A 14,970-nucleotide genomic window follows, 5' to 3' on the forward strand; every position below is an offset into this window, starting at 1 on the left:
TCTGCTAGCTTCAGCCGAGTGGAGTGTACATGTATAAACCAAGATGGCGGACGATCCATCCAGGGGTTGTTTCTGTTACGCACACCTTTCCCGAAGCGTCCGTATTTAGGGACAACCAAGTTTCGGCGTGAAAGAAGGTAAGCTAAGTGAATCTAGAATGTTAGACGACTGTTCTGTGTCGTAGTTTTGATATGTAGATCTCACATTGTTGTGTTCGCAGCGTTCATATATGGCGACTGTGTGGGGCCGAGGTGTCATAATCATGTTGTCGTTTTCGTTTTCGCCTGGTTCGGAATAAATATTAGTCATCGAACCATACACTGCTCGGTTATAAATACAGTATTCTTATCAGCGGATTGGCGTTTTTCTAAGTAATTTAATCGATAGAAATAGGGACTGTATGCTGACTACTAGGCCATGTGTAGCCCTTGATTCCATGGCTTCGTTTGTGAGCGTCCATTCTGACGTTCGTGCTCCCTTCAGCCACATGATGACATAGATCTGTGTAAAGATATTGAAATCATTGATCTGACTTTCAAAATTTTATATAGAGGTAGAACTCTCTAAAATCTTGAAAAAAAAAAAAACTGAAGAGATAGGGCCTCTGGGCTAGGCCATATGTTGTCCGTATCTGCTGTAATTGAGTGTTTTGTACCGGGTAATGCCTAACATCTTTCAGAGGAAGTGAAAATATCACAAGATAAGATTCCCTAAGAAAAACACAGTGCCAAATAGAAATATATAATATATACAGGGAATAAGAAATAATAATTTCAAAAAAATTGCCATCACAAGATGGTATTCAACACAGTACTATGAGCTTATCACAAGAAGACTGCAAAGTATATGCATGAAGGCAGTTTGGTGATTATGTCGATCAATGCATAGTAGAGGTCGATGCAACTTTGTACTGCCTGTGTGCATATACTTCGCAGTATTCCTGTGATAACCTTATTATATTATTATAGAACATTTTTTCATTCTTGTAATAATTTATTGAGAGATTATAGCTCAAAAAATCAATGAAAATTTTTCCAGATATGCAAAGTTTGCACGAGTGACAGGATTCTATTTATGTAACGCGATATATGCTACGTACACGTTACGGGATCTCGACACATGCCGAAATTTGTAATCCTTTATGTTTGCAGAGGGATTACAGCAGTTGCGTTCATGTTAGTCGGGACCCACTTGGGACCAACTCGGCTCATTTCGAAATCACGCCCTCATTAGTTGATCATTCATTTGAACCAAACATGGAAAACAATACGCATACATGTACGATGTTAATAATAATTGCTACATTGAAATTATATCTGTTTTGTTATGGCATTTATTGTGAGTCACATGAACGGCAAAGAATATTCAAAAAACAATTATTTTTTTCACGTCAATATAGCATTACAAAAAAATACCTGATGCAGCAGCACATAAATATGCCTCTCTGACGACGGTTTGCATTCATTTCATCATTACTACAGCATCCAACCAACTATATCTGCATTTCTCTTCGTCATGTCATACTAGTATGAATCAACATATGTTCTCTTAAATTTACCACCAAGGGCGTGATTTCGGCTCCTGCCGAGCGTTCAGGGAGCAAATCTCGGCATGTGCCGAGTTTCGGCCCCAAGCATGTATCGGGACCGAGATCAAGTTTTTACCTGGCCCTGAGTCTCGGCACGTGCCAAGATCTCTAACGTGAACACTGCTAACGTGTTTAGTCGTCCAATGTAAACAGCTCTACAATTTCATTTTCCAGCTTTGCCATAACAATTTACAGGGTTGACCTGAAAAATCTAGGCAAGGTTGAGTACCAGAAACAGATTTTTTTTTTATTTGGCCTTAACAAATTTTGTGTGTCCTCTCAATTCAGATGTTTATGCTCTGCTGGATACATGTGTACTTTGAGTTTTTATTTGTCTGATTTCACAAAATGCATTCCTGTCTGTATTCTTTTTAAATTATCACTACAAGTACAAGCAGAGGAAGATGTATAAGGCCAAACAAAATTCAATTTTCAAAACTTCAAAAACAGGTAGTGTAGATCAATTTTTAGCTCCGCTGTCGACTTTGTCGAGCGGAGCTTATCATATGAGTGATTGTCCGTCGTCGTCCGTGTCAATGTTTTACTTTTTCGACTTCTTCTTGTAAACTACAAGCCTGAATGCTTTGATACTTGGTGTATATGTACCTTGGGTACTCTTCTCTTAGATTTGTTCATTTCATGATGATATCTTCAATTCTCTAATTTTGGTGAATATTTTTGTCATTTTTGGTGAAAAGTGATATTTTCAACTTCTTGTTAAAAACCGCAAGTCCAATTGCTTTGATATTACATATATAGGTACTACATGTGGACCTCTCTCAGATTTGTTCATTTTGTAATAATATCTTTAATTCTCTAATTTTGGTGAATATTTTTGGTAAAAGTGACATTTTCAACTTCTTGTTAAAAACCGCAAGTCCAATTGCTTTGATATTACATATATAGGTACTACATGTGGACCTCTCTCAGATTTGTTCATTTTGTAATGATATCTTTAATTCTCTAATTTTGGTGAATATTTTTGTCATTTTTGGTAAAAAGTGATATTTTCAACTTCTTGTTAAAAACCGCAAGTCCAATTGCTTTGATGTTACATATATAGGTACTACATGTGGACCTCTCTCAGATTTGTTCATTTTGTAATGATATCTTTAATTCTCTAATTTTCATGAATATTTTTGTCATTTTTGGTAAAAAGTGATATTTTCCACTTCTTGTCAAAAACCGCAAGTCCAATTGTTTTGATATTACATATATAGGTACTACATTTGGATCTCTCTCAGATTTGTTCATTTTGTAATGATATCTTTAATTTTTAAATTTTGGTGAATATTTTTGTAATTTTGGTAAAAAGTCTTAGTCCTATGTTTTAATTTCATTCCTGACTTCACGATGATACAACAGTTGTGAAGCTTGTTATTTATTGGCAAGCTAGCAATCTCTTGCCTGCTATTCACGGCCATCTTGAAAGAATATAAACTCATCAAAATGCTCATTAATATTAAATAGCAAGGGGATTCTTGCAAGGGTCACAAGTTTCTTTTGCAGTAATCCAGTTTTTGCCATTCATGCACTTCAATGTTTCATTTTTGTGGAAAAGAAAATACCGAAAAATAAAGAAGAAACTGTATGCAAGTCTATATCGAACCATGACTGAATGATCATCAATGATGTTAAAACTTTGGAAAAATATGTTACTTTAGTGTGTACATGTATGTGTAGAAAAAATATGTTACTTTAGTGTGTACATGTATGTGTAGGAAAAATATGTTACTTTAGTGTGTACATGTATGTGTAGGAAAAATATGTTACTTTAGTGTGTACATGTATGTGTAGGAAAAATATGTTACTTTAGTGTGTACATGTATGTGTAGGAAAAATATGTTACTTTAGTGTGTACATGTATGTGTAGGAAAAATATGTTACTTTAGTGTGTACATGTATGTGTAGGTAAAATTTGTTACTTTAGTGTGTACATGTATGTGTAGGAAAAATATGTTACTTTAGTGTGTACATGTATGTGTAGGTAAAATATGTTACTTTAGTGTGTACTTGTATGTGTAGGTAAAATATGTTACTTTAGTGTGTACATGTATGTGTAGGAAAAATATGTTACTTTAGTGTGTACATGTATGTGTAGGAAAAATATGTTACTTTAGTGTGTACATGTATGTGTAGGTAAAATATGTTACTTTAGTGTGTACATGAATGTGTAGGAAAAATATGTTACTTTAGTGTGTACATGTATGTGTAGGAAAAATATGTTACTTTAGTGTGTACATGTATGTGTAGGAAAAATATGTTACTTTAGTGTGTACATGTATGTGTAGGTAAAATATGTTACTTTTAGTGTGTACATGTATGTGTAGGTAAAATATGTTACTTTAGTGTGTACATGTATGTGTAGGTAAAATATGTTACTTTAGTGTGTACATGTATGTGTAGGTAAAATATGTTACTTTAGTGTGTACATGTATGTGTAGGAAAATATGTTACTTTAGTGTGTACATGTATGTGTAGGAAAAATATGTTACTTTAGTGTGTACATGTATGTGTAGGTAAAATATGTTACTTTAGTGTGTACTTGTATGTGTAGGTAAAATATGTTACTTTAGTGTGTACATGAATGTGTAGGTAAAATATGTTACTTTAGTGTGTACTTGTATGTGTAGGTAAAATATGTTACTTTAGTGTGTACTTGTATGTGTAGGTAAAATATGTTACTTTAGTGTGTACATGTATGTGTAGGTAAAATATGTTACTTTAGTGTGTACATGTATGTGTAGGTAAAATATGTTACTTTAGTGTGTACATGTATGTGTAGGTAAAATATGTTACTTTAGTGTGTACATGTATGTGTAGGTAAAATATGTTACTTTAGTGTGTACTTGTATGTGTAGGTAAAATATGTTACTTTAGTGTGTACATGAATGTGTAGGTAAAATATGTTACTTTAGTGTGTACATGTATGTGTAGGTAAAATATGTTACTTTAGTGTGTACATGTATGTGTAGGTAAAATATGTTACTTTAGTGTGTACATGTATGTGTAGGAAAATATGTTACTTTAGTGTGTACATGTATGTGTAGGTAAAATATGTTACTTTAGTGTGTACTTGTATGTGTAGGTAAAATATGTTACTTTAGTGTGTACATGAATGTGTAGGTAAAATATGTTACTTTAGTGTGTACTTGTATGTGTAGGTAAAATATGTTACTTTAGTGTGTACTTGTATGTGTAGGTAAAATATGTTACTTTAGTGTGTACATGTATGTGTAGGTAAAATATGTTACTTTAGTGTGTACATGTATGTGTAGGTAAAATATGTTACTTTAGTGTGTACATGTATGTGTAGGTAAAATATGTTACTTTAGTGTGTACATGTATGTGTAGGTAAAATATGTTACTTTAGTGTGTACTTGTATGTGTAGGTAAAATATGTTACTTTAGTGTGTACATGTATGTGTAGGTAAAATATGTTACTTTAGTGTGTACATGTATGTGTAGGTAAAATATGTTACTTTAGTGTGTACATGTATGTGTAGGTAAAATATGTTACTTTAGTGTGTACATGTATGTGTAGGTAAAATATGTTACTTTAGTGTGTACTTGTATGTGTAGGTAAAATATGTTACTTTAGTGTGTACATGAATGTGTAGGTAAAATATGTTACTTTAGTGTGTACATGAATGTGTAGGTAAAATATGTTACTTTAGTGTGTACATGTATGTGTAGGTAAAATATGTTACTTTAGTGTGTACATGTATGTGTAGGTAAAATATGTTACTTTAGTGTGTACATGTATGTGTAGGTGATCATTTGCCTGATGTTTACATTCTTCCAGTGTTCCTAACACCAGTTCAGTCATTTCTGTTTTCATTAATTAAAGCCTAAATTAGAGTTGAACCATTGGTCAAAAAGACAAATCTGTGACAAACAAAATGTTAGAGCACTAAAAACAGTGATTAGGCGAAATTTTAGAAGCCACTAAATTATGAAAATCTGAAAAATAATTAGGTGGTTGAAATTTACAGTACATACAGTTTTTAAGGTATTACATTAGAGGTAGATGTTATAGGATCCCTTAATGTGTCCTTGAGTGTTTGTCCTGTGTATTTAACTTCCTTCCTTTGTGCTTTTCCTTGCAGATAAGCATTTCAGTTTATAACTTTTACCAGCATCTACCATGACTGCCACTAAAGACCTCCTGGATTTGGCAAAGCATTTGAAGAAAGAGAAGTTATTTGTGTCCTCTGAGAAGCAACAGCTACAAAGGTTGAACCAGGAAGTTACTAAAACAGCTGAAAACTTGTATCATTTGTCATGGATCACTCGACAGCAGAGGCAGAACTTGGAAAAGTTGATACTCGGCTCTTGGGATATGTCACCGGCCGCCTGCTGTTATCGTGCAAACGCTTTGGAACGAGTGAGTTTCGTTGATGCCTATAAGCATGTGAGCTACCACGACACTGTGTACGGTGAGTTTTTGAAAATGTTGCGAGAGAATCCCCAGCTGCTCGGCCACTGTCTGCTGCAGGAAAACAGCGTGGAGGATACACAGAACATTGCCAAGGTGGTGATGTCTGCGGTGTATGGTAACTGTGTCATGCAGGAAGACGAGAGACATGTGCTCCTTCTCTTGCAAGCCCTGGTCGAAAACGAGTTGGCTGGTAATGATGATCCACGGCGATTACTTCGCAGGGGATCATGCGTCTTCAGCATGGTGTTCAAGCAGTTTACAGAAGGTCTGTATTCTGGTCGGCTGTACTTAACAGCTGCTCTTCACGAACCGCTGATGGCATTATTGATGGAAGATGAATGTTACTTAGAAACAAACCCACATAAAGTCGTTGACAATTTTACGCAACAGGAACAAGAGAAACTATTTGGATCTCGTGGGAGTCCCGAATACCAACAGAACGTCCGACAGCATTTAGAATCAAACATATCTCGCTTAGTGCAACACTGCAACAAATTTATCCAAAGTCTTAAAGACAGCATGTACTGTTTCCCACAAAGCTTGGATTGGATTGTCAGTCAAATTTACAAGATTACTACGCGTACAGGCAAAATCAAACCAGAAGAAGTCCGGGCTATGTGTATAGATATGTTGTTGTTGTTATTTATATGTCCAGCCATTGTTAATCCAGAACAGTATGGCATTGTGTCCGATATTCTGATCAGTGAGATAGCCAGGTTCAACCTCATGCAAGTTGCACAGATATTGCAAGCCTTATCCATGAAGATGTACTCCACCACAGACAGCAGAAGTAATGATATCTACTCCAGATTTCCCAAGGTTTGTAGATATTTACATTATTTATCTGGGTAGAAGTCGTGACAGTGTTTTGTGGCAGTATAACTGGATGACTGTATTCGCAAAATGTATCTTAACTTCTTTTCTCATGATCTTTCATCAAATAAAAAATTAGAAGAATAATTCAGCTGAAAATTAGAATAGCTGGTCTTAAACCGCGGGTCTGGGTGTATAAAAGGAAAGATGGCCGCCACTTTTCAGTATGCAAATGACACTCAAGCGTGAAACATCGCTTCGGGGTGCTCCGCAAAATCACTCTTTTCGGCAATCTTAACGCCTGTGGTGCTTTATTTTCATGTCGTACACAAACATGAATATGTCCGCGATACAACTGCGATGTTAATTTACGAGTTCGGTGCGATATCAGTGTGATTTCCGCGTAAAAGCGACGGAAAAGCATGATTCAAACAGTCGTTTCGACTGCTCAAACTGGCTGTCAGTCATGGGTTTATGTAAATGTAAGGTGTTAGTCCCGAGTTGTTTGTTCAATCTCTAGGTATGTTTATGTAATTACGGAGTTGATCATGTAAGTGATATCGTGGAGCTAATAAGAAATGATATGCTGTGAGCTGTTTGTCCGTCCGTTCATCTCAGGGGACATCGTCGGCGCTCCACGAAGCGGTCCGATCCGAGCGAGTGCGAATCGCACGAGCTGGGGTGTGCGCGAGAGGGGAGGGACTTTGCGTAAACATACCAATAATTTCTGTAGTGTGTGTGTGCAAAGAAAGACATTCGCGGTTACAGGGCTGGGAAAATAAAAAAAATGGTTTTCACTCTGATATCGATGAAAAGAGTCGAGGGAGTCCCAAATACGTCCCCGACAAATTTCTCTTCGTTCTCGAAATAAATAAATTGAAAGGTCTCACAAAAAATTATAATGTTCCCTGAAACATGTCCCCGCAGTGAAATATTTAGCCCTTTTTGTCACGTACTAGTATGAGCCGGACATATATTCATGTATATTTGGCGTCGGACCCGTGCCGCACAGCCGTATACGTATAATAAAGTTTTTTTTTGTTTTTGTTTTTTTGACGTTGCATAACGTCATTATTGCCTAGACGACAAGACACATTATGGCAAACGTTGTACGACAACTACATTGTGTAGGTCATTCAAATAAACTACAGTTATTTCATGATGCAAGTAATTGACAATACGGTAGTTCTCTTTTTGGAATATTTGTTGGCCCTGAAAAGGGCCGTTTGGTTCGTTTGTATCAATGAAAGACACATATTTTTCAGTACCAGAGATAACCCATATAAGGCACGCCTGGGAGATTGGGATACAGTCCGCGTATCTGTCTTACAACACACTCCGGCATCACTTCTCTTTGTGTTACCACAACGTCATCAGCCCTCATAAGTTGTGACTTGCGCTGGATGTATCTTTCGTCAGTCCACGCATTTCGTCGTCCGAGCATCGTCCAATACTTTTTGTATAAACGACGCCTAATAGCAGCAGCAGCAGACTTTTCGGCAACGGATTTTTGCCAAAAGTTTACTTATAACTATTTATTCATGATCCGCACGTTGCATGTTCGATGTATCTATATTGATTTACTCATAACTTTGCCTATTTAGATTTTTAATAATAACTGGCTTGTTGCAACTACGTACTCATTATATTTATAAATAAACCCACGGCAACATAGCACAGTACGTAGTATGAATACATCGCGCTCGTAACGTACGGGTTGTGAATTAATAAATACATTGTATAAAAAGTCGCACTTGTAACATATTAGTACAATAGCAAGAAAGCAAAGGCATGAGCTCAATTCAGAGAGAACCTTACAATGCCGTAACGCCATTTACAGAAATTGTGCTTTACAGTCGACCACGAGCAAAACAAACACAGAAAACGGCTTTCAAAAGAGTACGTAGGCCCAGTGAACGTCGAACAACGGGATTCAGCAAGTCCTTTCAAATCAGATAATAGCGTAATGCATGATGTTAGCTTACGGAATTAACGCCTTCAGTTGAAATGATAACAGCTGTGTACCAAGTAAACAACTGGGCGGACCATGCAAATTGCATTTCCCATGATGCACTGGTGCAATTCCTGGGATTGCGGAGCCGCGCTTTAAGGTAGACTATTATTTGCATACTTGTTTTCATCCTCTAATTGTGACTAAATGACTACAAATAGACCCAGGAAAGTATATATTTTTAGAAACGCCAGAATTCAAGCTTTTCACAAGTGTATTTTGCATGCCCGTATCTGCATTATACGACGCGTTACTCAACCAAAGGTGAAAAATTACTTTTTCTGTAAAAAAAATAATTACGCATTGATGCTGGCGATAAGAAGTATTTTTTTCACTTTTCCTAGTTGTTCAATAGTCTGGTAAATTGAATGTGTCTGGTCAGTTTTATTCAAGCAACGCGTTTTAAAAAATAGTGTGCTGATTTTCAATTACTGTTTTAGTCGCATTGCCCCCAACTCAGACCACAACTCGTTGGTAAATAATCGATGAAATAGTTTGTCTGGACACATTCAATTTCCTCTCACTGTCACCTTAAAGCTGTGAAAATTTGGTGTTAATCCGACGACAATAAGTATACGTTATTTTTTGTTAAAGACCTTGTATTTTGAAAAACTAAACTCCTAGAAAACGTCCATGAAGGAACAGCAAAGATTTTCAAGCTTGTTTATCGCACAATCAATTTGTTTTTCCATCAAGGTCTGTTTTAACATGTGTAGGGACATCCAAATGTGTAAGGCTATTGGAAACCAAAAAAAATAAAGGAATGGGATAGCTATAATTGGATAAATTAGGCAAATGAAAACACCAAAATCAATGATTTTTTTCAGTGGCTGTGTGACTTTGTGTCTGACACATTCATATGCAAATGGCTAATCTGTGAAACAAATAGGAGCGGAGACAAACCACTCAAATGTTTGGAAACACTAATTGTGTGTCAGATAGCTACTGATAACACATCCTAACATTGCTTTGTCTTGAGTTTATCTTTGAAACTTATAGGCACACAGATTAAACCTGTGTTGTTGATTTTGGAAAACACTACTGAGGCTGCCTTGCTTCCCTTCAGAAAATCTACATTTTAACCAACTTACATGACATTCTATGTTATGTTGACTTTATCATATGAAAGTTTATAGTGCATTTCATCAATTAATAAATAAATGTGAAAATCGTAATTTTCAACACAAATAATAGTCTCGCTACCTTAATTGTTTGCTGAAAAAACATTTTGGCTGTGTTTTCCAAAGTTTATTTTCACACATTTTTGATGAGATCAGAAAAAGGGTTGAATGAAGCAATAATGTAGCATGTGAATGACGTCACTGAAAAGCAGATGTTCTCATAAATACTTGGTGTGACTGGTGTCAAAAATGATTTTCATCCCCATTTTGGGCTGTTATCTCTCAGTTTTGAGTAGATGTGATTTTCATTGCCAATGATATTTTCATTTCCAGTTAATTGTGACCTTGTTGATAATGATGGCTGTGAGATACATGTATTACCAACTCACCACAGTAAACTGTCTTTTCAGCTACCATGTTATTGTAGCTAATTTATCTAATCAATAAATGAACTATATTCTCGTACAAACATTTTTGGCACTTTAAATATGTATTGAGTCAAATTTGCTAAAATGGTACATGTATGCAGCTATTTGAACGATGTTTTACAATATGTAATTTCATGATCACTAGATTCTTGGAATTGAAAGGACATCCATTGTCAAGGTCAAAATGGATATAATTGGTTTGCATCTTGGGATAAGTTGGGAATATCAAAGAGCAATTGCCTTTGTTGCCTCTATGTCATAAATAGATTGTTTTTTTTTACCCTTAAATCTTAAAGTTGTTATCCATTGATAGTAAATGGTCCATCCCTACATGTAACTATTTAGTGTGCTATACTTATTTTACATACAGAGAATATAACGTCAAATTACTAATACTATGTCATTGTGCTCTTGACAGGACTGTATGTCATCATTTGTTGATGTCATGATTGACAGTCTGGGCAGTGAAGACATTCCACCAACCAGTCAACAGCTGGAAGGTACAACCCGCAGTGCAGCGTTGATAACACAGAGAGAGCTGTATGCTTTGGTAAGTACTGTAAATTACTTTATGTTAGCTGCAATTCATTCGATGGACATATTTGTCAAAAATTGCATGCAGACCATGGAGAAAATTAAAGACGTATAAATTATTCACTGGGTTTTAATTTTGCTATTTTCACTGATAAGTAAAATCCACTAATTAAATCCATGTGAATTTGTAGTAAAATTAGAATAAAACTTGTTGGTATACTGGTAAACCCAGTTAGTGCTCAGAAAATAAAAATAGTGAAATATACAGTAGTATTTCCACAGTTGGGTTTAGAGAAAACGACGATAATAAAATTTAAAAAAACTTTAAAGTCTGATATGATACACGTGTAAGGCAAAATAAAAATAGTGAAATATACAGTTAGTATTTCCACAGTTGGGTTTAAAGAAAACGATGATAATAAAATTTAAAAAAAATTTAAAGTCTGATATGGTACACGTGTAAAGCAAAATAAAAATAGTGAAATATACAGTAGTATTTCCGCAGTTGGGTTTAGAGAAAACGACGATAATAAAATTTAAAAAAACTTTAAAGTCTGATATGATACACGTGTAAGGCAAAATAAAAATAGTGAAATATACAGTTAGTATTTCCACAGTTGGGTTTAGAGAAAAGGACGATAATAAAATTTTAAAAAACTTTAAAGTCTGATATGATACACGTGTAAGGAAAAATAAAAATAGTGAAATATACAGTTAGTATTTCCACAGTTGGGTTTAGAGAAAACGACGATAATAAAATTTAAAAAAACTTTAAAGTCTGATATGATACACGTGTAAGGCAAAATAAAAATAGTGAAATATACAGTTAGTATTTTCACAGTTGGGTTTAAAGAAAACGATGATAATAAAATTTAAAAAAACTTTAAAGTCTGATATGATACACGTGTAAGGCAAAATAAAAATAGTGAAATATACAGTTAGTATTTCCACAGTTGGGTTTAAAGAAAACGATGATAATAAAATTTAAAAAAACTTTAAAGTCTGATATGGTACACGTGTAAAGCAAAATAAAAATAGTGAAATATACAGTAGTATTTCCGCAGTTGGGTTCAGAGAAAACGACGATAATAAAATTTTAAAAAACTTTAAAGTCTGATATGATACACGTGTAAGGAAAAATAAAAATAGTGAAATATACAGTTAGTATTTCCACAGTTGGGTTTAGAGAAAACGACGATAATAAAATTTAAAAAAACTTTAAAGTCTGATATGATACACGTGTAAGGCAAAATACAAATATAAATTGTTTTAGTGTGTAGTTCAAAAAGAGACACTCACAACATTTTTTCTGGTTTTTGCTGAAATAATGTAAAAATGTGAAAAAAATAAAAGAACAAAAAAGCTGCGTCACTGCGTCATCTTTGGATCAGAGGCAAATATTTTTTTTTCTGCCTAGGAAGATTACAAATGGAAATAGTTTGGCATTTATATACTATTTTGTTTTTTAGAATTTGTACAATATACATGTATTCAGCAACATCAGACGTTTTAAATTAATATCTTCTATTTTTCCATGTTTGCTTTTCTTTATCATTTTTGCACATACATGTATAGCATATATGTCCAAATATTTTACCCATATGTGTACACAGAGATCCATCTAAGTTCTGTAAATATATGAAACAATTAACAGCAAATGCAGCTGTACTTTACAATGTTTGATATTTGAAATTCTATACTGACAAATTATTTCTGCCTCTCTCTTTCTGTCAGTGTTGTTGTAAATTGTAATTTAACAAGACTTAGTAGTTTGTTTCAATTTTAAATAACAAATTTTTGCATCGTTAAGTATTTTTGCTTAAATTGAAATGTAAAAACACAATACAATTTATCGTTTCACTTTCAAAATTTTGAGATGGTAAAAACAATTTTATTTACTTGAGACAACTTTGTTTTACAAATAGTTAATTTGCATATTCATTAATCAACATGTTCACCTTTGTATCATAGGTAGCATATCTACGCAGTGTGCAGACATCCAACCCTAATCACCCAGAAAGTAAAGATGTAGAGACTATCTTATCCACTCTCCCACCTACTCCACCCAATGCATGTATGAGTAGTCCCAGTCAAGGCAGTACACCGAGTACACCGTCACCAACACCTCCCGACACACCCGTCAATCCTGTCAAGAAAAACCATGGAAAAGGTAATTTCTTACTGCATAAAATAAACATGTTTTTTTTTGTTTTTTTAACAGCTTCGGCATCAATATCCTTACATAAATTTCATCATTATCATTGAATATGTGCATCTTAATCTACTAAAGTGCGGATGTATATTGCACGATGTATTGGTTTCCTTTTCAAGCTGTTCTTTGACATTGAAGAATTGCCGTTGTACCATATTTAATATTTAACAAAGTTTAAAATTTGTGTGAAAAAGAGCAGGCTATAAATGGAACTATTTTGTAGATGGTGCTTGAAGTTGACTTTGGCGCTCAAAAGTTTGAATACACCTGTCTGTTTTCTCATAGGCCGACACCCAGCATTGTAAGCAGTTTTCTCCCCTGGCCGTTGGAGCATAGCAGTATTACCATGGTTTACCAATGCCATGTATTTATATGTTAACAATGTCTATTGTTAAAAAATAAATATGCAATTTAGCCATTATGCTTTGGCAGATAATCTAGTCCTGCGATTAATCTAGCCATACACTGGTTGTAATGTTACAATGGTGTAATTTTTTCTTTACAGGAAGAAAGTCAATCAAAAGTGGTGTGCCTACTCTGAGTGAGATTGAGAACCAAGCTGAGACATCAACAAACTCATCATCAAACCATTTGTCTGCCCCACCCGCTATTGTACAGGAACCAGAAGAAGTTCTTGTTATACCTCTCGGTAATACTGCTAATGAATGTCCAGGGTTGCTCTCTGAGACCAAGGTTTGTACAGCCATACCTCCTCTCCTGCATTTAAAAAAACCCAGACATACAGCCCTGTAATTAAAATTTGTTCGTCCCTGTTTGGCTTCTGTACATGAATGCGTCACACGTACTTGAGGTAATCAAGTTCAAACTTTGCACATACATCAGACATATCAACCAAATGCTAGTGCATCAAATCTAAAATGGCCTTTTGGTGGCCGTCTGATTTAAATGATTGCATTTTTTCATGGATCCATATCTCATACATATATGTTGACATTATGGATATTTAGAGGTCATGCCTATATTAAATATAAATGGGGACTAAGCTATTGACAATGACTTTTTAGCCCAGCTGTCGACAAAGTCGACACAGCGGAGCTGTTCATATTACTGATTGTTCGTCGTCGTCGTTCAATTTCAACTTCTTCTTCAAAACCGCAAGTCAGAATGTTTTCAAATTTGATATGCAAGTACCCTGGATGGTTCTTTCTCAGATTTGTTCATTTCATATCAAAATCTCAAATTCTCTATTTTTGGTGAATATTTTTGTCATTTTTAGTAAAAAGTGATATTTTTGACTTCTTGTTAAAGACCGCAAGTCTAATTGCTTTTATATTACATATATAGGTACTACATGTGGACCTCTCTTAGATTTGTTCATTTTGTGATGATATCTTTAATTCTCTAATTTTGGTGAATATTTTTGTAATTTTTGGTAAAAAGTGATATTTTCGACTTCTTGTTGAAAACTGTAAGTCTGATTGCTTTGCTATTACATTGTATATATATATATATATAGGTACTACATGTGGACCTCTCTCAGATATGTTCATTTTGTGATGATATCTTTAATTCTCTAATTTTGGTGAATATTTTTGTAATTTTTGGTAAAAAGTGATATTTTCGACTTCTTGTTGAAAACTGTAAGTCTGATTGCTTTGCTATTACATTGTATATATATATATATATAGGTACTACATGTGGACCTCTCTCAGATATGTTCATTTTGTGATGATATCTTTAATTCTCTAATTTTGGTGAATATTTTTGTAATTTTTGGTAAAAAGTTATATTTTCGACTTCTTGTTGAAAACCGCAAGTCTGATTGCTTTGCTATTACATTGTATATATATATATAGGTACA

At 34.5% G+C, this 14,970-nt stretch overlaps 1 protein-coding gene across 2 annotated transcripts in view; it reads left to right on the plus strand.

Annotated features, from left to right (window-relative positions):
• The window catches only part of LOC100372876 (GTPase-activating protein and VPS9 domain-containing protein 1-like), a 41,739-nt gene continuing 26,769 nt past the window's right edge, over positions 1-14,970 (plus strand). For both annotated transcript variants that reach the window (XM_002735401.4, XM_085492440.1), the window contains exons 1-5: positions 1-137; positions 5,698-6,848; positions 10,821-10,952; positions 12,908-13,106; positions 13,654-13,841. In XM_002735401.4, the coding sequence (XP_002735447.1) occupies positions 5,736-6,848; positions 10,821-10,952; positions 12,908-13,106; positions 13,654-13,841 (1,632 nt within the window). In that variant the 5' untranslated portion in view covers positions 1-137; positions 5,698-5,735. The remainder of the gene's footprint in view (positions 138-5,697; positions 6,849-10,820; positions 10,953-12,907; positions 13,107-13,653; positions 13,842-14,970) is intronic.

This window comes from Saccoglossus kowalevskii, chromosome 17 (assembly GCF_978046115.1).
Source record: "Saccoglossus kowalevskii chromosome 17, keSacKowa6.1, whole genome shotgun sequence".
Lineage (NCBI taxonomy): Eukaryota > Metazoa > Hemichordata > Enteropneusta > Harrimaniidae > Saccoglossus > Saccoglossus kowalevskii.